The sequence below is a fragment of the Coloeus monedula genome (assembly GCF_965178545.1).
Source record: "Coloeus monedula genome assembly, chromosome: Z".
NCBI classification, from domain to species: Eukaryota; Metazoa; Chordata; class Aves; order Passeriformes; family Corvidae; genus Coloeus; species Coloeus monedula.
This window is the reverse complement of record NC_138822.1, coordinates 45,999,229-46,023,478: the sequence shown is the minus strand read 5'-3', so window position 1 is coordinate 46,023,478 and position 24,250 is coordinate 45,999,229. Positions and strand designations below refer to the sequence as shown.

The following is a 24,250-nucleotide window of genomic DNA, read 5'->3' as shown; positions in this document are numbered from 1 at the left end:
TTCACATCTATTCCATATAATATACCTAATTATATTTGGGCTAGAAACTATATTGAATTATATAGAGAGAGTATTATCTACTACATTGAAGGAGAATGTAACAGCACCCAAACTAAACTTGAGATGCCACAAAACACATTTTCTCAATGAAAACTAGTTTCTCTGTTCCTCAACCATCAGGAATAGAAGTGTTTCACTAAAAATCTCAATACATTTGACCTCTATGAATATCATCTTTTTTTTCTCCAAACCACTCACACAGAGTTATACTTTTGGAATCCTGGCTTTCAAAATTATATATTTTAAGTGAATACTTTATTTTTAAAAACTATAACATGTAAAGATCCACTATGAAAGAATCTGTATTTGTAGCACATTCTGTAACAACACAGAACAAACCAACATATAAGCAGGGACAGATTCAAAGTGCTGCTAAAGACTACCATCTTCAACCAGTCACAGTCACACAGAGGAGGATTTTGAAGGACTTGGCAGACAATTAATGCTCAATTTCCATTCATGTTTTCCATCTTTCCTCATGCAGTACAATACATTACAGGGAGGGGATGGTACCAGACTACTTCTTGAAAAAATCCATCTTTTCTGGTATCCCAGATTCACAGCAAAGCTCTGGCATCCTTGCTCCAGGGTGCCACGTGCCAAAAGTAGCTGGCAGCAGGATCACAGGTTAATTTGAGCAGGCAGCTATGCCTGGCATTTTAGGTTGCATAGTGAACACAGGACATCACCTTTGACCTAACGTGGAAGTCAAAGGCACTGCTCGGGGAGAGCATGGTATAGCAAAACCACAGTAAGTCTCGTAATTTTTTGTGTATATATGTAATGGGAATTTTCAGGCTAGCACTATCACTATTTCTGGCTAGCACATATTAAAATCTTATTGCTACGTATTTCTTTGGCTTTTTAAGCCCAGTTCTTACTTACTCTTTTTGTTTAGGAATGTCTTCCAACAGCATGCTAAGAAAATCCTGGAAAATTAACAGAGCAGCACAGTTAGTATGTTTATGAAGCCATAACCCTGTGTCTGCACTGCTGGTGAGAGATTAAAGACTACAGATAACAGAATGATAAGAAAGAAGTCTATATATCCATTATGGTGATATACTGACAATATAATGTATATTGTATAAATAACATATGTATTGTTATTTATACAATATACATTATATTGTCAGTTTTCCAACCCACTGAAGCAAGAAGTGTCAATATCAGAAGAAAATGGGCTTGAAAAGTCTGCTGACTATTTTAACACAATCCCATGTTCCTACTTTTATTTTATCCATAATATACACACATAAACTATATTTAAAACTATTAAAGGCTGTAGACTCACATACAAAAGTTAAGAAACACCAAAATTAAGGGTGTTTACGCTTTCATCACTATGCTTATGTTATCATCTTGTCATTAATTACACAACTACATAAAGCTTTTTCTTCCTCAGTGCACATGCCTGATTAGATCACACTTACTCTTCATTCCATGACAAAATTCACAATATTGCTGATAACCACATCACCTAAGGAGTAAATTCTTCAAATAAAAGGTAGCTGGAATTTCTTTCATGGTTTTACAAAGATGATGCAATGCCAATGGAAGAGCACTACTATTATCCTCACTTATACCATTATGATAAGCCCTCTTAAGAAAGTTACATCTGACTTTACTAAAAGGTTCTCTGGCACCCTATATGCTACACAACCTAATTTCAATGAAAATCACTTTGACAGAATACACTCCTTTGAACAATCTCATAATAATAGGATTTATTAATATGAATTATTCATTTATATGCTGCTTCATAAAACCAATGCATCTGCTTTATTAAAACGAATCTTTGTGGAGACAAGTTTCATAGGCTAATAAACGGTCCTCACTTCAGTATACGAGTATAGGCTGACTTCTGATTGCAAATTGTTGCTCCCTAAGGTCTTGAAGAATGTTTCGTAAAAGGCAGAAATCTTCTGTTTATGGACTTTGGCATAACAGTCAACAAAAGATGCTGTTCCTCTGTCTGAGTATGGCATTGTTAGGGAATCAAACTAAGATTGATTGTACAATTGAAACTACTGGTAACACAGTTAAACCTTCCTTCTTTAGATTATAAGTGAGATTCAGGCTGTGTTGCAATGGCTGCAGAATTGGCTTATGACAAAGAGTAAATCACGCAGTGCTGGGCTCAGTGTTTCTGTGGCAAGAATGCCATCATTAACTGTGACAGGAGTCATTTTGTCCCAACCACAGTGTATTGCAGACATGATGATAAAGTGTGAAATCCCCTTATTTTATACAACTACTTGTAGTTTTGCTGTATGTAAATATTACACTATTCTGCATATAAACAGAGAACTACTGTCTTCCACTTGTGGAAGTTTTGCTGGAGATACAGAGAACACTTCGGTGCAAATAAAAAATGTGTAAAGATCATAATTATAGTTATTTCAAAAGTATGTGAATAGTAAACCTGGTCATCCCTCACACTATTTGCACTGTGTATACATTAATATAGCCAGATTCCCTGGTTAGAGTCCATCAACTTTTCATAATCACACAGTGCACTTAAAGATACCACTGGTACTAGGATGGTTTTATAATCTGTATACTACACTATGAAATTAAGCATCTCCTTTGTGATTAAAGCTGCCTTCAATTTTTCCAAATATCTGCTAAGAATAAAGAAGTAACCATCATTCTACACAGTTTCTTAAAATTAGGATTACTCTATTATATCTTATTTTAACTGCTCCTATTTTGATGCTCCAAAACAGAGTAAGAAAACAAACTACCAATTAACTAATCATTAGCCAGACATCTTAACAGCATAAGCTCCAGGTGATGGAACCACTGACTAGCTTTAGTCAAAAGCCTTTTTTTTGCCCATTATAACAGACAGAACCACATGAAAATTAAAGTCTGCAAACAATTCCATTTCCAAGATATTCTTATTTCAAGATGAAACAGAACAATGGCTTTAATTCTGTTAGGAGTACCAGCAACTTGCACTTACTTCTTTTTATTTATAATCAAAACCACTCCAGGCATTATTTTAAAAGTTCACTCAAAGCAATTAGTAAGTGAATTCTCTCATAAAAAGAAAAACAAAATATTTTTTAAAAATCCTTCTCAAAGATTCCAGATTTGCTTTACTCATCTGTTGCTAACTCAACTAAAATAAAGCTACCATTAAAAACATACTGAGCATGCAATCAAAATAAAGGAAAAAAGCAAACTGATTAATGTTCACATCTGAAGTAATTTCCTTGCACCTGCAGCTCCCATCTAGGAAAATTACTACAAACACTGCTGAAAACAAGACTGGTATTCATAACATGGGCAATTTTTCACTGTCTTACTTTCCCTCATTCCCACAATTCCTAAACATGGGAACTTTTACAGTTATTTTGGACAAGGTGAAAGTACAGCACTATAATATTTAAACTTACTATTTGTACCTCTATTTATTTTAAATCTTTTATTCATTTAAACACTGACAGCATGTTTGTTCAAGAAGGATCTTGAATAAGAAACTTTGTACTAACTTGACTTCATTGCTTCTGCATTTACAACTCCTGCTGTGACTCCTTATCCACCCATACCAGACCACAACATAAACATAATCTTAAGGATTTCTTACAAAGGCAGAAAATACATTTAAATTGGATATAGCCCTATCCCATCTGCATTTTTCAGTGACCAAAAACTAGTATGATGTTAAAATTCTCTTCCCAATAACTTCAGTAGGAGCTGGATTTAGGCTGATGTAAAACAAGGTAAAGCACAAAAGCAAACCATAGAAGTTTCAATGCACAACACTCTTTCGCCACCATATCAAGTGGTATTTCCAAATGAAGGACAGTACCTTTCTTTTCTTTCTTTACCTACATTAAGCACATAGTTAAGGACATATTGCACATATTCAAATAAAAAGTAGCCTAGGAAACAAAAGTTTAACTTTTCCTTCAATAATCCAGAAACGAAACCCCAAGCAGTTTTTTATCCAATAACCGAAATCGATGTTTCTGGCTGGAGTATTTCATCTTAGGAGACTGGAGTAGGTAAGCTACAAACTGATATTTCATAGCTAGACAAAGGGAGAAGTCTCTAGTGTATGTGCTAGCTAGCTACCATGACTAGTAGTACAATGTGCTGAACATTTTGCAGCTTTCAAATGTCTACTGACACAACTCACCCCACATCAGCCAGGAGCAACAAGCTAACATTTTCTTACCAAAATCTGAGCACTTTTCTTACCACCAGCTTAAAACACTGGGCTTCTTCTTCTTGTTAGCAGTCTCATGACTTCTGTAATTTTCAAAATTCTTCCAGCTGTGTAATAGTGAAGCATCATAATGTAGACAAGGCTCATATAGTCACTGGCATTTTCCATAGTATGCCAAATGTAACTGCTCATGGTCTCAATAATATGGCACAAGAAACAGCTGCAGCAGTGTTTACTCCCTAAACACTCCAAACACTCCTCCACGGGGCAGAAATGCTGTGTTAAGAGCTACTGCTCCTAACTTCTGGGTGACTTGACATATAAAAGAAATCACGGGTCTGCAAGCTATTTGTAAGATACCTGGGCATACATCTCACCCCATAAGAGTGAGATTCAAAACAGCAAGCATGCAAGCAAAGAATCACTGTGTCTGGATGAAACAGCAAGTGTTAGACTCCAGTTACACAAAATCAGAGGCCTTCACTCTGTGTTTCAAGGAGACATCAATTGACGTCCTGAATACCCTCAAAGATTTCAACCATAAGAAAGACTTTAGCAAAGAACGTCATTTCAGGAAGTCACTCATACCCCTTCTCCTCTCTCTTCCCTTGCACCTCACTGTCATCACACTGCTCTTCTAGCAATGCTAAATATTTGTTGTGTCGTGGGTTTTGTTCCAGGCCTGTTTTTTACCACGATGACTTCAGTGACCTGGTTCACAGACACCCCCATGAATGGTTGTTTTCACAGCACTATGGAAGCAAGAAGCTGCAGTGCTATTTGCACAAGCTGGATTCATCCAGTGACAGGATTCCTAGAATTCTGGGCTCAGAGAGCTATGTAATTCCCTAAATCAAAACTAGTGCCAGTAGTTACGTGACTTTTACAGAAACCCCTAGTGGAAGGTCAATTTCTACTAGTTGCCTTTGTCCTTCTAAGAAAGATGGTGAAATTAGAAGCACTGAATGAAACAGCATGCAGAGAGGAAGAAAATAAATTCAGAAGTATAATTTCTTCTCTTTCAGAAACAGAGAGGAATCAGGGAAAAGACTGACCGATCACAACCAAAAACCACAAACTAAGAGATTACAGGAGACAATTCCAGCATGGTAAATGACCTTATCTTTGAGAACATCAGTACCTATGAACATTGACCTTTTGAAGTATCATGTTTAAAAAGAAAAATCACTCATTGTTTGTATTATCAGATATTAGCAGGTCTGATTCAAGTGCCACTGTGAAAAAAATGTTCTTCACTCTAGCAGGTAAGAATTTTACCTATATTGACAAATTACAATTGTCTCTCCCTTTACACCACAACCAGAAAGGATGATTTAGGTAGCCAATCCAAAAGTTTGGGTAGTTTGTTTTTCCAAAAGGTGAGGAACAAGCCCAAGCACAATACCTGAGAAAGGACAAGCTGCCCGTGGAACTTAACGACAAATTTCTGTAAAGATGCAAGGTATGAGACCTCTCCTATGGTCTTTGCCAGAGATCGTAAAAGAAAATAACCCTGCAAAAAATTAAGGCAGAAGCTATGAATTTTCTGATGTCTAGAAGACAGAATTCTTTATGATATTCATAAAGCAATTTCAATAAAAATCAGCTGACAACACTCACCTTCAAATAGTGAACCTGCATGAAGATTTTTTCTGCTTTAAGACCATACTTGACAACAGAAGCTCCAGACTCACTAAATTCTCCTGTGCTCTCCTTTTTGGGCCTAAAATGGAAACACACTAATTAAGTTTTGGATAAATAACTAAAGAAATAAGTCATATATTACAGATTCTGACAGCTGAAAGCATTGTGAATGGCATAGTAACTCTAAACACCTGTGATGAGTCCAGTCTTTTTTTTTACCTTAAGTATATAACTTAGACAGTTGAACAAGTGAATTTTCTACTAAATAAAATTCATCAGTAGGTTGGTGTAGTCTTTTTACAGCCAGCATGACATCAGGTTGCAGGTCATTCTCCAGTCCAAACATGTTATGAACAAAGAGAAACAAATAAAAATAACATTTTAAGGGGAAGTGGAAGTGGAGCGGAAGATAGTGAAGTCACAAGGTTCAGCTAGAGTCCTCTCTTTTTTCACCTGATATTTGGCTTAACAGCCTACATGACTATCCTTGCAAGAATAACCTCTTTCATCTGCATGCAATAGACTGCTGAAGAAAGTGATCTGATTTTCATTTTTCCATTTGAGTTGGAAGAAAAGTAGTTCAAATTTTAAAAGATAAAGTACTTCACACACGGGTTTGAGGTTCACAGACAATAACATCTAGAAAAAAACCTATTTACAGCCTGATTTTAAAATGTAATATAGCATCTGGTATGCCACAAATCTACAAGAGTGAAGTGTGGAGGACTTCTAGGGTCTGAAGAGCACAGACTGAAACTAAGGAGAAGCTATGGAAACATTTTTTCTTCATTTGTAAGAAGCGCCTTCACAGGTATAGTACTGAAGACCCTCTAGATTTTTTTCTTCCATTCAGAAAACATCCCAGCTAGCAGTAGTCTGAGAACAGATGCCTGTCTTAGGAGCCTAACCCTGTGACTAAAACAACCTCTCCAATTCTAAATGTGGATTTTGAAATGGCCAGTCTTCAAAACCAAACATCCTTCCCTTCATTTCTACAGAATATGAGACATATGGGCCACAGAAATGCAAGATTCTTCAAACCACATCACTCATGCAAGAGTGATTTCAGGAGCTAAACCTTGTGATCAAATTTTTTCCCTTTTTTTCCCTTAAGAAAAATGTTCTTCCTTTTTTATATCTGTGTAACACTTTCCTATTAAAGTTTTGTCCAGAGTGCTAAACTGGGGGTTTTTTTAGACATTTTAATTAGGGCCTGTGCACATGAAATCCATTACACACAAAATTTTGATAAAATGTAACTGTTTGAAATAAAATAGAGAGAAAAAAAACCAGACTGAATTTTACACTGTGTTTCTAACACAGCCCTCTTCCACATTATAGTTCAGAAATACCTTTCCAGTAAAATCTTCCCTCAACATTGAAAGAAAGATATCAATAGCTGTTTTCTTATTCTGTGGCAACTCCAAATCTTTCAGACTATGTAAATGTTGCAGACACACTGGAGGAAAGCAGAAATCCAGCTATTTCCTTTCTGGATCAGTCTCTTGGAAGGAAGGCCTGCTGACATTCCATACATGACTTTTCACTGTTCTCTGCATACACAAAAAGCAAAACCTGCTTCATTTCACTCTTAATAAATAGCTGTTGATTTTGAAAAATGGAGTTTGAGCACAGGCTACAGAATCCACACTAAATTGAAATCTCTCTCATAATCACAATTATTCTAAATTAGGCAACCACACTTCCTTCCTGCTCTGATTTTGTGCCTGTGTAGATCCTAGGACTGACTAGAAAGGAGTATTGCATCTGGATGATGGTACTGAAGAATTCCATACAGAAAACATATACACATGCCTCTGCAAAGGCTGCACATATATTCTTGAAAATGTCTGTAAAGGAGTGTAAGTAGAATGTAACCCTGTTCTCTGTTGTCAGTACTTCAACACACTATTTTAAAGCAGTGCTTACTGTATTAACAAGACATTGAAAGTACAGAGACTGAAAGTTTGTTACACTGGCCTACAAAATCTGCATCTAACCTAGTAGATAAAGCCAAGCATAATGCTAAAGACAAACTGTTTCAAAATATTCAAAATGCCATCTGGCACATTTTGGATACTGGCAAATTTCTGAAGGAAGTAGAAGATGCTGCTTTCTGTTTACTGGGCAGATGAGTGCATTGCACTAGTAAAAGTACAGTTCACCAGGATGTCCTTGGTAATTAAATGCTCTGATGTGGCAGGCCATGAAAACTTATGCAGAGCCTGTAAGAGACCATCTGAAAGCACATTTCCTACCAGACAGAATAAAACTCTTCAAACACCTGCAGAGCTGTCAGAAACATTGCTTGAGGACAGAATGGACCTGACACAAGCGGAACTTGGAGATTAATTTAGAGTTAGATATCAACATTGGCTTGTCTTAATGAACAACTACAAGCTGAAGTTCAGCCATAAGGGTCACGAGACGAAACGTCAATGCCAGCTCTATTCTGCAGTACAGAATGGACTTCTCTTGTCTTCCTTCCTTTCCTAACATGAGATGAGAGTGCTGGATGAGAGTGCTGGTGTTGATGATTAGCAACAAAATGAGTGCCAAGACATATTTCACAGGTGCTTTTATCCCTGCAGGTTTGCTTCAAATTCTGTGAGGAAATAGGCACAGTTCTGTTGGAAGTCTCATCCTGTATGAGCATGAAAGTGCCATGAACTCCTTCTTTAATATTAAGATTTGCTGGTGCTGCCTTTCAGAGCTGCTGCCTGTTGAAAAGATATTTATCCAGTTTCTTTCTTACCTGACCTCTTTTTTCAGGTAGCTTATGACATGCTACTTACTATAACATAATACCAAATATCCATAATAAGGAGAAACATCAGGCTGATCATCAGTTTGCTGAGTGGCTTTCACCCACTCTAAATAGGTATTAATTTGCTGGATCAAAAATTAATAGGTTCAGCTGATAAGTTTGGAGTAGATTTTTCCAGATGTCAGGAGACACAGATAATGATATGATAGCTGGAAACAAAAAAGTAATTGCAGAATAAGCTTATGCTCAGGAAGAGTGAGTTGCTTGATCTTTTTCTTCCTGCCAATGATTGGCAAGAAGTAACAAACAGTTGTCTTTAACTTTTAATATCCTGTATAAAACCACAAGTTTGAACCAGCCCAAGCCTCAGTACAGACTCACAATCTAGAGCAAGGGCCAGGACTGAGATTTTCTCTTGTATATGCCAGTTTTGGAAAGCACAAGGACATACTTTCAGAAGGATGAAGAAGAGTAAAAAACCCCAGTAAATATGCAAAGAGAGAACTTATTCATGCCCATGCCACAAAAATAGTAGAAAATATTTATAACTGCCTGAAACCAGTAGGAAGTCCTTAAATGCAACCACAAGGAACCAGAGATACCAGAGAAAAAGAAATGGCCAGAATCATATGCTGGCATCATGTTCCTGGCCTGAAGTGTTTATTGGAGACATATTTTTCAAATGAGAAATGAATTTGTCACTCATTTGTATTAGCATTAGGAATACTACTATCCAAAAGGTAAACAAAATACTTATTATTATGTCTACTAAATGTGCAAGTGAATAGAAAGCTTAAGTTTCAATTTCAAAATAAATCAATCCTTCCTGAGTTTCAAACTCAGGATTTCAAACACTCGGGGATCGTGGCCCTTAGAAAAAAAATTATGAAAATTTACACCACATAACATTTGATTAAAGTTATATACTTCAAACAAAAGACAACAAATGTGATTCCACCATGTTGAAAATGGAAAACACTTACTCAGATAAGTCTCTTATCACAAAAACCAACATTAAAAAAAACATTTAAAACAAAAAAAACCCTCAGCATGTAAATTGGTAGCTGTGTTGGCAGCAGCTGTACAACAACTAGTGATAAAGCTTGCTTTTGCATTTACAGCTATCATCAAATAACACACTTGAACATTTACACGTGTGGAACTTCATTGACTCTGCTTACACACAGGGTACACAATTCATCAGTAAACATAAAGTAAAACAGATCAATGAAAGACTGCAGTTACACAGATGGTGATAGGCTTTTGGATTACATGAGGCCTTGGAGAGGAATTTCTATGTTGGTGAAGGCTCTCTAGAGTGTCCAAATATAAAAGCCTTTTAGGTTCTCCTGGACAAGCACAAGAAGAGAAAACCTTAAATGAATGAAATGGCAACAGTCTTCCAAAAACATTTGAAAGCTGATAATATAGAAGATGGGTATCAATTTATTCTTCACTTCCACTTGGTGAAAGAAAAAAATGAAACCCACATTATTTGAAATAAACAGTATTTCAACTGTGGATTAGGAAGCAATTTTTAACTGTTAACACTAAGCTTAGCTGTCTTACTGAGACACTAATACAGCTTGTCTGTCTTATGAAAACTTTTTTATTGGAGCCTTCTAAGAACATGTTAGTAAGAACCCACTTAAGATGGTCTGTGTGTACTGCCTTTATGCCAGAGCAGGAGAATGGACTACATAACTGCTTGAAATCTGTCCCTGTACTTCCATGATTTGGTCAGAAATCATGGCTAATTTGAACTAGGATTAGTAAACTTGTTATTCTTGGTTGAAGATTATGAGGAGACAAGCAGTAGAGGCTCAGTGGATCTTGAGTTAGACAGACACTCAATATCAAAGACTATGGAAAATTCCTAACACACCAATCAAAACAGCCCAGATTATTAATAACTAGCTAAGGAAGACTGCCTTTAGCTATCTACAAAGGAGCCTTGAGTTTAGCATCTGATATCTAAAGACCAAGAAACTATTTTAAATATTAATAATTTCTAATGAGAAAGTGGATTTATATATTTCATTGTATTTTTTCTTTGATTTTTAAAGCTTCATTCAGCTTGGCAGTCAGATACCATCCTAGTGTATGTGCTTGTCTTCAGCCACAGAAAATGACTCTGTTACGGCTTCCAGCAGTGAACTTTGTTCAGGAAATGGTCTTTTATTTTTCCTGTGAATAGAAGCTCTTGTAAAATGCTTACAGACATTTCATATCAAACTAAATCCCATGGTTTCTGAAGGCTTTCTATAACAAAGGGAGAAGCAATTGCATTATAGTCAAGATGTATAACCTAGTCAGTTCAACTTGCATTTTCTTTCTTTCATTAGAAGTAAATAAGGAAATGCAGTGGATTTAATCAGATGATTTGGATGAATATCTTTTGAAGGGAGAAAATGTGGAAAACATGAGAGAGTGAACATGCAAACGCAAAGATGATGCTATCATATTGTTACCTTAAAACTTGCAGCTCTTCTTCAGAGTTTTGCACCTCATCTCTGAGTCGGCGCCAGCGAAGCAAAGCTTTCAATTCCTGTTGCCCTTTTATTTCATCATGTGACAGCTGCTTGTAAACAGAAAACACAGACCACTGATTGCTGTTTCCCAACAGACAATAATAATTTTTGGAACATGAAACTTGGTTTGTTTCTCTTTAATGTGCAGAAGAGGCAGGAAACAGTACCAATATCCATGACAAAAAAATAACAGTTGTTGCTGTAAGAGTTAATAGCAGCACTAAGAAAATCAAAAGCTTCACTGTGCACAGCAAATCACTAATCAGTTAAATAGTTCTGACTGAGGAGAGAGATGGGCATGTTGTTTTCCCTTTAGCGAATGGCAACAAATGAACTGAATATACAGTACAGATACCTGGCATAGTGGTTTTGGTTGCATCTTTACTTTTCCCAACTTGAGAGTAAAGAGCTACATTGTGTCCTGGCTTCATTCCTCTTTCCTACTACACCTGCCACACTCATGAAAGGTCCCAGTTGTATTTTCCCCCATTTATGTAACATTAACAGAGATTCCTACTTATGAAGTAAATGCCAGGTTGCCAGCTGACAATTATTTTGAACATAATTATAATTCATGTTTCTCTATTATAAGAAGAGATGGGAGATTGGGGAAAGCAAAAGCAGCTGATATTAACCTGCATTATATTCAGCCACAACTGAAATTATTCTCAGGCACTATGGAATATACTCATAATCCTTAAATTCTGTGATTGCATAGCATCAAAACTACTCAACAACATTAAAAAGGTATGCCTTACACATTAACAAGGGAACTAATCACATTGTTCTGTTGCTTTCTCCTTTACATTCAGCTCCAAGAAGATATCTACTACAATCAAAATGCTTTCAAGTGATTCATAAAAGCAAAGAATTAATGTTAACAGCTCATAGCAGTGTAGTGATGCTCAGTGCGAGGGCACAAAAGAGTTTTAGAACCAAAAGGGGAAAACCAAGTGTTTGGACAGCCTTTCTCTCTTTTTCCAGAAATATAGTACATAACAAGGCATTCTGTTTTCCTTGGCGCTATAAATATGCCAGATACTTAATAAAATGGAGGTTCAGAAGAGTGTATAACGTCTAATACACTCTAGTTCTGCCACACTTTTCCTCAGGTGGAGACCTGCAGACTAAAGGGGTAGAACCTGAAGCAGGCACAGGAAGAAATGACTGACACACAAAATGCTTGAAGTAGCAGAGGTACTACAAAAATAAGAAGTGCATCAGAAAAACACTTTACTAGCTGACATGCAACTCATGAAATTTTCACCTTAAGGCAGGCAATGATTTCTAAGTCTCTGGCAGGAGAGTAACTTGCTGGGCAGAAGAAGAGAAAAACAATGTTAAGTGCCAGTGTGCCCTGTTTAAAATCATCTTCCATTTTGATTTGAAGTACATTTCTTGGCCATCCATTGGACAAAACCAATTTTAATTAGGTACCTGGAATATTACTGTATGTAGTAAGACTGTTGATTTTTCCAGTTTCAGGTACACAACAGAAGTGGAAAGAATACAGAGGAATTGTTTGATGGTTGAATTTTAATAACTAATACATTTGTGGGAAGGTAATCATTGACAAACAGATGCTTCCATTCTCATTTGCACTGACCTCTACCTTTGTAAACATTTGTATTCATTGCGGATCACTTTTTTTTAAAATCAAGTAAGCACACAAATTCCAATACCATTTTAAAATACTTTACATCATAGCACAGGAGGTTTCATTTATATCTAACTCACATATCATTTTGATTTCCACGTTAATTTAATTTTGAAGCAACATGTCATCATCCTACCTGTTGTGCTCTAGCCCAAAATATATCTTCTAAAAACGTGGCAAACCCTTCACTTATCCACTCTTCAGTCCAATCACGAGCACCAATGGCCAGTCCAAACCAAGCATGAGCTATTTCATGACACAGACGTGTTCCACAGAGATGGCTTCCTCCTGGTAGTACACTTTGTGACAGAAAGATGATGTGTGGGCTGTGAAAGAGAAATGAGTGACAGAATCCATTACTGACCTGTTCCAACGTGTATTGCATGGCCATAATAATAAGAGAACCAAAGAATGGCATGGATCGGGAGGGACCTTAAAGATCCCCTGCTTTCAACTCTCCTGCCATGGACAGGGATACCTTTCATTAGTTCTGATCGACATTACAGACCTGAACATCTCAAAACCTATACAACTTTTGAAACTAAGTATATCTAGGAAAGAGAAGTAGCAGAATTAAGCCCTCTGAATAATATGCAAAGGGTTAACAGGGCACCATGTCACAGAAGGGAGTAGCAAGGAGACAAACCAAGACCACCATCCACAGAGTGCTTCTGCATTAATCCATGGTATCCATGATCTGCATTTCAACTCTTTTCTTACTCCAGTCAGTTAGAAAGGAAATGAAGCACAAGGGTAATACCTTTGAGACCCAAGGTCTCTAAGTCTAGCCTTCCAAGCATGGGAGGGGAGTGTATGGCCTTAAGACATTTCCAAAAGTCAAATATTATTAGTCAGCATTCCAAAAAGCTTCCCCACCCGTCCTACCCTTCCGTTGGAAATGTTAAAACACCCACAGTTTTCTTGCAACCAGTTGAATGTCTGGAACTAGGACTATAAAATATGATACACACTTAGATAGAAAAACAAACTCAGCAACTATTTCCTTATACAAAAATAGTTACCCAGCCAAGAAAGTTAATACATTTCAATCAGATGGCATTGTAAGAAACAATGTAAGAAATTAAAGTACTAAATTGAGGAATCAAGTAACACAAAAAAAGCAAGTAAAAACAGCAGCTCTCCATATCTTTGCCAAAAGCAATTCTGATTAAGAGAATGAAGGGAGAGAGAGAGAGGGGGGAAAAGTGTGAGCACAGAAGCTGCAGAACATGATGAATCTTTTATTATAAAGCTCCCAATGAGAAAAATAACCACAACTTTGGTCAGTTGTAAGTAAATGACCCCTAATTGTGGCACGTATACAGTGCTACAAAGACAAACTGCAGAAACAGACCAAGTAAATAACATTCCAGACATACTGGTGGCAACATTTCGGCCACTTGGTGAAGCAAAACAAAAGTAACTTCATGCCTCATAAATAGGCTCACATAACAGTTTGCATTTTAAGTCTATTGTAGGTAAATATACAATAAAGCAAAGATTGTATTTCCTGCTTTCTCCAATCACTTAAAAACCAGAAATGCCACATTTGGACAATATTCTCTTTTACAGACAGATTACAAATCACTTCAGTGGGAAAAATGTATATGAGTTAAATTTCGGCCAAAGAATATGAGTACAGCTTCCTACAAGGCTAAAAATAAGACTGAGCGCTTCAGTAGAATTTAATTTTAGAGTCTTAGTAGAGCCAGCAACTTCCTTTCCTGAGAACACCTTAAATGATTCCTTTTATTTTGTTTGCCCTTAACAAATAGAACTAACTCAAATTCAAACCGCTGAAAAGCTCCCATTTTTCTTAAAGAGTAATTTTATCAAAGACTGAACGTGTCTCTGGAAGATGTCCAACACCTATTACTTTGGAAGAAGTTTGAGTCTATGTATTCGCTTAAAACACAGATTCTCTATTTTCAATACGTATTTGAATTCCAGAAACTCTGTTCCACCTATACTGATACCAACCAAATCTACCTTTCTAATATCATCTAGGATGTGCAACGTTCATAGAATCATAGAACGGCTTGTGTCAGAAAGGACCTTAAACATCACATAGTTCCAGCCCCACTGCCAGGAACACTTTCCACTAGACCAGGTTGCTCAGAGCCCCATCCAGACTGGTCTTGAACATCTCCAGGGATGGGGAGTCCACAGCTTCTCTGGGAAACCTGTTCCAGAGCCTCACCATCCTCAAAGAAAAAATTTCTTCTTAACATCTAATCTAAATCTTCTGTCTTTGAGTTTGAAGCCATTCCCCCTTGTCCTGTCACTACATGCTCTTGTAAAAAGTCTCTCTCCATCTTTCTTGGAGGCTCCCTTCAGGTACTGGAAGGCTGCAATTAGGTCACCCCAAAGCCTTCTCTTTTCCAGGTTGAACAAACCCAATTCTCTCAGACTTTCCTCATAGGAGAGGTACTCCACCCCTCTAATCATCTTGGTGACCCTTCTCTGGACTCACTTGAACAGGTTGCCATCCTCTCTGTATTGAGAAAATGTTATGAATGTTATCAATTGCTCATTGTTACTTAGCAGCATTGTTCCTAAAACACTCAATAGTTCAAGAAAGTGTCTAAGTGAAAAATAAGATAATTGGACTGGTAATTAAATTGCAAGACCCAAAGTCTTTTTTTTTTTTTTTTTTTAAACAAGATATTTGGCCCTCCTACCAACTGTTTGATTTATTAGGAACAAATTATAAGGTTTGATACCCATTTCTTTGATTCTAATCGAAAAGGAAAGAAATCCATTCGTACATTAGAAATGGACAAAGATGATTCACCTCAGAAATTACATCAAGACCTGACAAGGCCTGTGCAGCTTATAAATGCCTCCAGCAAGTAGGGTCCAAGTTTCGGAAACAGGCCAGAACAGGCAAGCTGGATGTGGTAAGAAAGATGGGAAACCTCTCCCAGTTAACAAAAAAACCAACAACCCTACCAGTCCTTCCCAGGAAGCTGGACAAGTTCCCAATGGCTCTAAGAGAAAAAGAAGTTAATGACTTGTTTTCGACAAGTATACACTTGGTTACCCTTCTGAAGCAAAAGATCATTATTCTGACCAGAATCCCATGCTCTTAACTTAGATATTAACATCACTTGACTGGAAGAAGGAACAAGTTTCCCCCACCCAGTTAAATTGCAGTTAAGGGAAATCTCAACACTGTAACTATGGCATGAATGCATATAAAGGAAAAACTGAGCCCCAAAGGGAAAGAAATTGTTGTTGTGAAAGGCCAAAGAGTCCTGATGTTCCAATCATTCAAATCCACCCATGAAGACGTCCTTAATAGATAGTCTCTTTAACAAATAAAAGGTTTCTAATGAGTCCTAAAGCTCTGAACAGTAATCTGACCATTAGAGAAGCCAAATCTCTAACAGCAATTTTTCAAAACTTTCTCTAGACCCATGACTTAGATGCAAGTGCTGCTTTGCACACAGTCTGCAAAAGTGTGCTATCCTTGGCTGCTCACACATAATCAGATGAGACACACAGCACCAACCCTAGCCAAATGTATGTGCAAGAACTTAAATACACATTTAAGATGGGAACATGAAGTTCATTTCTAACAAACTTGTTCCATTCATTTTGAAGTAGAAATCTTTCCCTCTTAACAAAGATTTGCACATACACTTTCTTACATATTTGTCGAAATAACAGAGCCAAGACTATTGTCACCTGGGAAATAATGCTTGTGAGTCAAAACTGGTACCAAAAATCACTATTACAGATACCACTTTTATATATACATTTCAAAAATCATATTTTGAATTTTCTATTTAGAAAAAAAGTAATCAGATAATAAATGGGTGAGACAGTTATTGCAGGTAGAAGGGAGCAGAGGAAGTGTCTCAAATATTTTCATAGGAATACATTAAAATTAAGAAACACATTTCAAGATTACTGGAGTTTGGGAATGTTAGAGAATTAAATGACAGTTCTTCATAAATAGTTCATGTAAACTCTGATCAGTTGCCTTCAAACTACATTCTTCCAGTGATATAAAGAGTGGTATCAGCATGATGTCGGCAGTATCTACAACAGACTTTGAGTGTTAGCTTAACTTATCTTTGAGGGTACTTGTGCCATTGGAATATAGACACAAACATGCAACATCCACTTTCTTACCTCTTTCTTACCTCCATTGGTCTAGTGTATGTTACAGTGCAGTACTGAGAGAACTACAATCTTTTTCACCTCCTAGGTTTACATATACCAGAAACTCAAATATATATTCAGACGCAGTTGTAGAGACAAGAATCTGGTAGGTAGAATACTCTGAGCACTATTCCAGAAATAATGGAAGCTTTTTAAAGATTTTCCTTCCTACCATCATAGTGAGAAACCAAAAAGTGACAGAAGTTACAGCTGAAAATCATTCTAGAGCAGATGACTAACTTTTTACTCCATAAGTCATGTAAGAACACGGTAGGGTAGGCAACATGGAAAGAAAACTAACCCCTGTGTTTTGGAAAGAGAACAGTAACAGTCAACTCAGCCAACTCAGTACTGCAATTCAAGATCCAAACTGCAAATTTCAGTCAAGTGCCTAAATAATGATCTGACCACCCGAGCAGCAGCTGCTCTGTGAACTGGTAATCTCTTCAGTATTGCATATTTTGCAGCTCCAAACCAGACTAGTGAGGATATGTGTAAACAAGGGTGAAACCCTCTCAGAAGAAACTCTACTGCTGTTCAACATCAAAACCAGTACTTGCCATAAAACTGAAGAATTTATACAGTGAAAAGAAAAAGATAACATGAGCCTAGGCTCACAACTACCACACGAACAGCAGGGTTTGTAACAAATCTTGATCCTCAATATCTTCAATCCCATATTAACACCAAATGAAAAACCTTGAAGAAAACCTGCATAAAAAGACAGTATGTAATCACATACAACTGTGATACCTTTCAATGTCTTTAGACTTATGGGTCACCATTTATTTGATTTGTCTGCACATTATTCAGAGAGAAGATTTTATAAAGCCTCTTCAGAGACCCAAACAGCTTTGGAACTTTATGATGAATAAAAATAAACTAAGCTACATTGAAAATGTTGACAAGAGTTGACAAACATAATTTTTATATGCTAGGAGACCTTACTTTGCTACCACAAAAAGGACCAATCATACTGACCTGAAACAAAAAGTTACAGGCTTGGTGTGCTTCAAAAAATAAAGAATTTGATGCACTCCCACATAATGTGGGATCATCCTAAAGGAAGACTAGCAAACCAACTCATTCCACATAATTAAATTCTCTGAACTTTATGCTCAGTGTCAGGGGACAGGAAGTATGAAACACAGAGCTGTATCTCCTAAAACAAGGTATTTATTGAGTTGCATTTTGGAGGTTTTAATTTTTGCACCAGGCTTGCCAAAAAAGTGCCTTATTAAGTTTAGTTTCTTTTCTAGAACAGGATCTGTTTCCAAGTTCAAGCTTTCTCCTAGGGATCAGCTTCTCTCTCCACAATCCAAGTAAAATACACAATGTTAAAAACATGGACTGAAACTATCAATTGCAACAGAATGGTCACAAGAATTCCCCTAGACGTGACTATCAAGATCGGTAGCACATCACAAAATAGAATCATAGAATCATTTCACTTGGGAATGACCTCTAAGATCATCAAATCAAACCATTAACCCAGCATTGCCAAGTCCACCACTAAACCATGTCCCTAAGTGCCACATCTACCATCTTTTAAATACCTCCAAGGATGGTGATTCCACCACTTCCCTGGGTAGCCTGTTTCAATGTGTGACAACTCTTTCTGTGAAGAAATTTTTTTCTAATATAAACTTCCCCTGGTGCAAATTGAGGTCATTTCCTCTTGTCCTGTCATTTGTTACCTGGGAGAAGAGACCAACCCCCACCCGGCTGCACCCTCCTGTCAAGCAGTTGTAGAGAGCAGTAAGGTCTCCCCTGAGCCTCCTTTTCTCCAGGCTACACAACTCCACCTCCCTCAGCTGCTCCTCACAGGACGTGTGCTCCAGACCCTTCACCAGCTCGGTTGCCCTTCTCTGGACATGCCCCAGCACCTCAATGTCCTTCTTACAGTGACAGGCCCAGAACTGACACAGCATTTGAGGTGCGGCCTCACCAGTGCCGAGTACAGGGGAACAATCACTGCCCTGGTCCTGCTGGCCACCCTATTGCTGATACAGGCCAGGATGCCACTGACCTTCTTGGCCACCTGGGTACACCCTGGCTCATGTTCAGCCACTGTCAGCCAGCAACCCCAGGTCCTTTTCCAGCGAGCACTTCCCGCCACTCTGCCTCAAGGCTGTAGCAAAGGATGTGGTTGTTGTGACCCAAGAGCAGAACTCAGCGCTTGGCCTTGTTAAACCTCCTACCACTGACCCCCCCCCATTGATCCAGTCTGTCCAAATCTCTCTGCAGAGCCTTCCTGCCCTCCACCAGATCAACTTGCCCACCCAATTTGTTGTTTGCAAATGAACAATCTGGTAATAATACAACTAATTTCTTCAAACAATTATATCTCATCACCTCTCTAACACACACACAGCACACACTCTTTGACAGTGCTAAGTGAAAAACATTTACCTGTGTTTATACAAAAAATCACAAAACAACTTACCTGTGGCTGATATCCTGCTGCACTTGTATCATGGTAATATATCCTATCTGCTTAAAATATGACTTGGGCAGTTAATCAAGAAGGAAACAAAGAATGGTGTATTTTACATACGAACTTCAGTCTGATGTCTGAGACTCAATCACTGCCAGTAAGCTAACCCAATTTTGTAAGAAGATCGTTAGAAACTGGAAGTGACAAGAACAACCAGGAGTCAAGTCAAGAAAAAAACGACAGAGCTGAAGAGTTATTCATCAGTTGACCTCTGATGCCCCCAGGATGCCGAACAACAGCTTTAGCTCAATTCTTGTCATCTTCCACATTCTGTATCACAATGAGGAAATTGCAGGGCATGAACATATTTTGGAACTCTTCAGATTTTGTTTACTAATGTCATATGTAAGCCCAACAATATCTATTCATTTAGAAACTCTCATAATTGCAAGATTTGTGACAGGAAGCAAGTTGCCTGCTATTGTACAGAGAAGCAAACATAGAAAATTATGGGGTGTGGGGAGAGAAAGAATTACAGTTTCAAAACCTCAAGCTCCCATCAAGATTTTTTTACAGGTTTGAAACCTTCTGCCCAAAAAACCCACAAAGTAACACACTCTTTTATAAAAATCAATCACACAATACTTCCTAGTAACAAATGGCTACAATACTGGCAAAAATCTCACAGCCAGCTTTCCAAGAGAAACACCTTGAGGGACTACAGTTTTTTATTTTGTGTATCACACAATGACTTTTCCATTATTAATTGATTTAGTTAACTGATTTATGGCTAAGTGACTTCAATAAATACAAGCACCTGTTTCACTATTAAGTAAAAAAGCAACAAAGCCAACTCTGTATTTTATGGAGCTCAGTTTTTAACCTTCACACTTCACTTCCAAATGCTACTCAAAAAAATATTGACACTGAAAACACTGAAAATAATCTGTGACACCAGTTTCCAGATCCCTTACTAAATATTCATAGTATAAAACTGCATTGTTTCATGGCAGACATTTCCAAACAAGTCTTACAAGCTGCACAACTGTTTTTGGTTATTTGTGTTTTTCTTAAAAACCAGATATATTGGAAGTCAATCTACAGTACTCCAATTACAGAGCAAGAAATAAAGATGAAGAAAACAAATGTATTTCTGATACAGATTGCTCTGCAAAGTATCTTAGGATACGGATTTTTTAAATCTTTTTTTTTGTTTGATGTAAGGCAGCTGATAGATCACGACAATGATAAAACATCGTTACTGATATAAGTAGCTCACAAAAGGTCAGAGGCTGAAGGACAAATTTTGCTCGTGTCTAAGGAGACTGGGGAAATATCATATTTCCACTAATTTCAGTAAGAATTTTATATACAGATATAAATGCAGTATTTGGTTTACATTCCGAACTTGCCATGTTCCAGATTGTATATGAAACTTTTACCACATTTCTGAGTCCTTCCAAATATTAGAAATTGGCCAAATGAAGAAAATACTAAAAAAACCTAACAATTATATTATTAACCACATGAAAATGCTCAATTACAAATAATAGTGTGGAAAGTCTCTATTTGAACCATGTGTTTATATTAATTTTTTTTCATTTAACACTGATTTATATAAGGACCACAAAATGAATCTTACGCACTTGCTGAAATAAAAAAAAGTGAACAGAAAATTGCAATGGATAGACATTGATCATTGTAATTAAATATTTTAATTGATCATATTTTTGCAAGAAGTGAGTAACGGAAAGAGATACAGGTACTCACACCTCTCATTTTATAAATATAAAATAGTTCTGTGTGAGTATTTTTTTTGTTTTCTCCTCATATTCCAAAGGGAAAGTAAAAAAGTAGATTCTCTTGTTTTATTTTAGAAATAAATATAGCATTAGTTTCATTGACTTTTCAAACTACTCTTTGTATTATTGCTAAAAATGATCAATATGATGAACAGTCACTAACAACACTCAGCTGCAGTCTAAGTGATGACATTTTGTCACTGATAAATGATATTACTCGATTGTGAAGATGGATATCACTAGTTGTAGCTTTCCATCCTTGTTATTACTGGAAAATTTGGATTTCTTTTTACTGTATCATGAAGTTTCTGGCAGATATTAACACAGCACAGAGACAACCAGCAAATAACCAGCTATGATAAACAGACAGAAAGCAATATATATATGCTTTACCATATTCAATGAAAATCACTCAAGTTAAGGGCCTATGAATTAGTGCTCTCGAAAGGTGAAACAGACAAGACAAAATAATGAGTCATTTTTTTCTTCACTTAATTCATAAAGGAAAGATTTTATCCACAACAAAAAAAGCCAAATCAATGAAAAAGGGAAAACAGATTGCTTGTTCTTCAAGTTTTTCAGAATTCTTTTCTCAATTCAAGGCCTTGTGGTATCACTGTTCTAAAAGCAACAAGGAAATTAAACCTGCTGGAAGGCAGAAGTGGTTCTTACTAAATCTCTATGAGCTACAGTAAAAGTAGCATCACAAACAAAACCAAACCTAAGAAATCCTCTTGTTTTTTGAGGATTCTTGTGACAAATACTTGATTTGCAGAATGAGAAAACTCCAGATACATATCTGAATCATTCAGGAAATCCCAAATATTACTGAAGGAGAAAGAGCTATAAATCCTTGATGTTTCTAAGAAAAAATAAATAAAGATGTAAAGCTCAGATCTTTAAAAAAAAAATCAGAACTTCTCAGATCATACAAGAGGCACAGATACAATTCTTTAAAATTTTCAGTTGCTATCTATTACACTCTTGTTCCTTGTGCCAATTATAAATGTGGGTGCAAACAAAAAGATTAAGATAGTTATCCAATTCATCTCATTGTTATTCATATGCAGTACCATCTACAAGAATTGGTACATATTAATCCATTTTCTGAAGTCTTTCATTTTACTTAAAAAATTGGTCCAGAATGGTGGAAGTCCAACACTATCAAGTCTTTTCTGATTTTCAGCTTTACTGCTAAAATGCATTATTTCTTATATGCCTTTATCCTCTGTTTAACAAAGACACATTCATCTTAGAAATGTAGAAATTTAGCTAATTAGTTAATTAGCTAACCTGTTTTTCTTATTTTCATCATCTATAAACAGTATATGAACTGATAAAAATTAAATGTTTTCATTTTACTGAATGAGTATCCAATCCTTCTGGCTACTTTGATTAAGGAGATACATGCTGTCAGCAAAAAACAAGAGACAAAAACATAGAAGAATATGTAATGGCTTCATTTTCTTAGTTTATTCTGCACAGCAGCTATACAAGCTGTCTTTTTTGTATGCATCAGTCAATAAGATATGTGTTGTGCTTTTGCACAAAGAACAAAGATGCCTTTATCAATTCTCAGAAGTCTGTAGGACAAACCATTCATGCTGTCAAACCTCTTAAAACCCTTTCATCAAATAATGAAATCCATCAGTGACAAATGTCAACATACTAATTTGTTAAATACCAAACAAAAGGAACATTCAGAAGAGGTGCTTCATTTCATGTTGTATCAGCCCTTCAATTTGTAACAATTTTACGGCAGCCCACAGATCATGCAATATTAAAACAGAACAGCACTATGATTATTAAAACTAGAACAATCTACCATCCTTACAATAAATGCTAAGTTCAACAAAACTGTAAACAGAATCTTTTGGGAACACAGAACTCTCTGCCATGCATTCATTTTCCTCCTCTTTGGAAGACGATTTCCAAGTAAAATCTTACAAACAAACACAGATTCTTTTTCACATACAGTCCCATTTATTGTGCTGATGGAGAAATAAGATTAAATTACATCATATCCAGTGATAGAAGAGCTTCAGTGTGCCTTAGAATTACTTTATCCATTATCCAGGATATCCAGCTATTAATGTAGAATCATACAGCAAAGGGATAGTTTAGCTTGAAGCAGCTAGTGTGCATGTGAATTACTTCATTCATCATACAAAGACATCCAGTTATCATTACTGAAGCACACAGTAAGGGATAGTCTAATTGAAAATAGCTAGCATAACTGAGAACTGCATTTATTAATTATAATATTAAGTATTACATATTAATGAACTTCTGTTCTTTTGCATCTTCTATCAATTTATTTTTTTGTACATCTCCAGATTTGTTTCAGGCCATCCTAAGGACTAAATACTTTTGCTGTTGTTCAGGATACTGCCACAGACTATATTTACCTGTTCTTTCCAAAGACGCCAAAAAGAAGGCAACACCTTTATATTTTAGAAACATCTATTGCATCCAACATTTCCTGTGTGGATTTCCAACAGTGGCCTGATAACTTCTGCTTTGCAAATTTATCCAGTCAACTTTGAATATAGAATGTCAGCTTTGAAGTTAAGTTTATAATACCAAATTATTTGGCAAAATGCTAATACAGATTATGTTAGTAAGTATCTTTCCAAATCCGGAAGAATACAATGAGGTGGTTTCCTGCCTTGCAGGATTAAAAAAAACTATACTACCGTGTGTCAAAAGATACTAATTTAGAGGTGGTTTTTTAATTGTTTTGGATTTTTTTTTTTTAATCAGCATCGATTTTAAACTTCAAAATAAGCAGAAAAATTTTGATTGCTTCCCATGTACTCTCCTGACAACAGCTCTCCTAGTACACTGAAATCTCTTTCATACTTGCATGTGGATATTGACCACTCACAGGATGTCAACATATTCCAAAATTCCGACCAAAGGTAATTATGTTTACAGTTAAATTCAGTTAATACCAGTTGCGTAACCAGCCGTTCCTGTTGGATACTTCCCTGAAGACTTAA

The 24,250-nt window shown here is 36.6% G+C and overlaps 1 protein-coding gene across 2 annotated transcripts in view; it reads right to left on the bottom strand.

Moving 5' to 3' along the window:
* AOPEP (aminopeptidase O (putative)) overlaps positions 1–24,250 on the bottom strand; it is a gene marked incomplete at its 5' end in the record, with an annotated part of 173,784 nt that overhangs the window by 104,235 nt on the left and 45,299 nt on the right. For both annotated transcript variants that reach the window (XM_082301942.1, XM_082301943.1), the window contains 5 exons: positions 946–989; positions 5,646–5,753; positions 5,861–5,963; positions 11,123–11,229; positions 12,976–13,165. In XM_082301942.1, the coding sequence (XP_082158068.1) occupies positions 946–989; positions 5,646–5,753; positions 5,861–5,963; positions 11,123–11,229; positions 12,976–13,165 (552 nt within the window). The remainder of the gene's footprint in view (positions 1–945; positions 990–5,645; positions 5,754–5,860; positions 5,964–11,122; positions 11,230–12,975; positions 13,166–24,250) is intronic.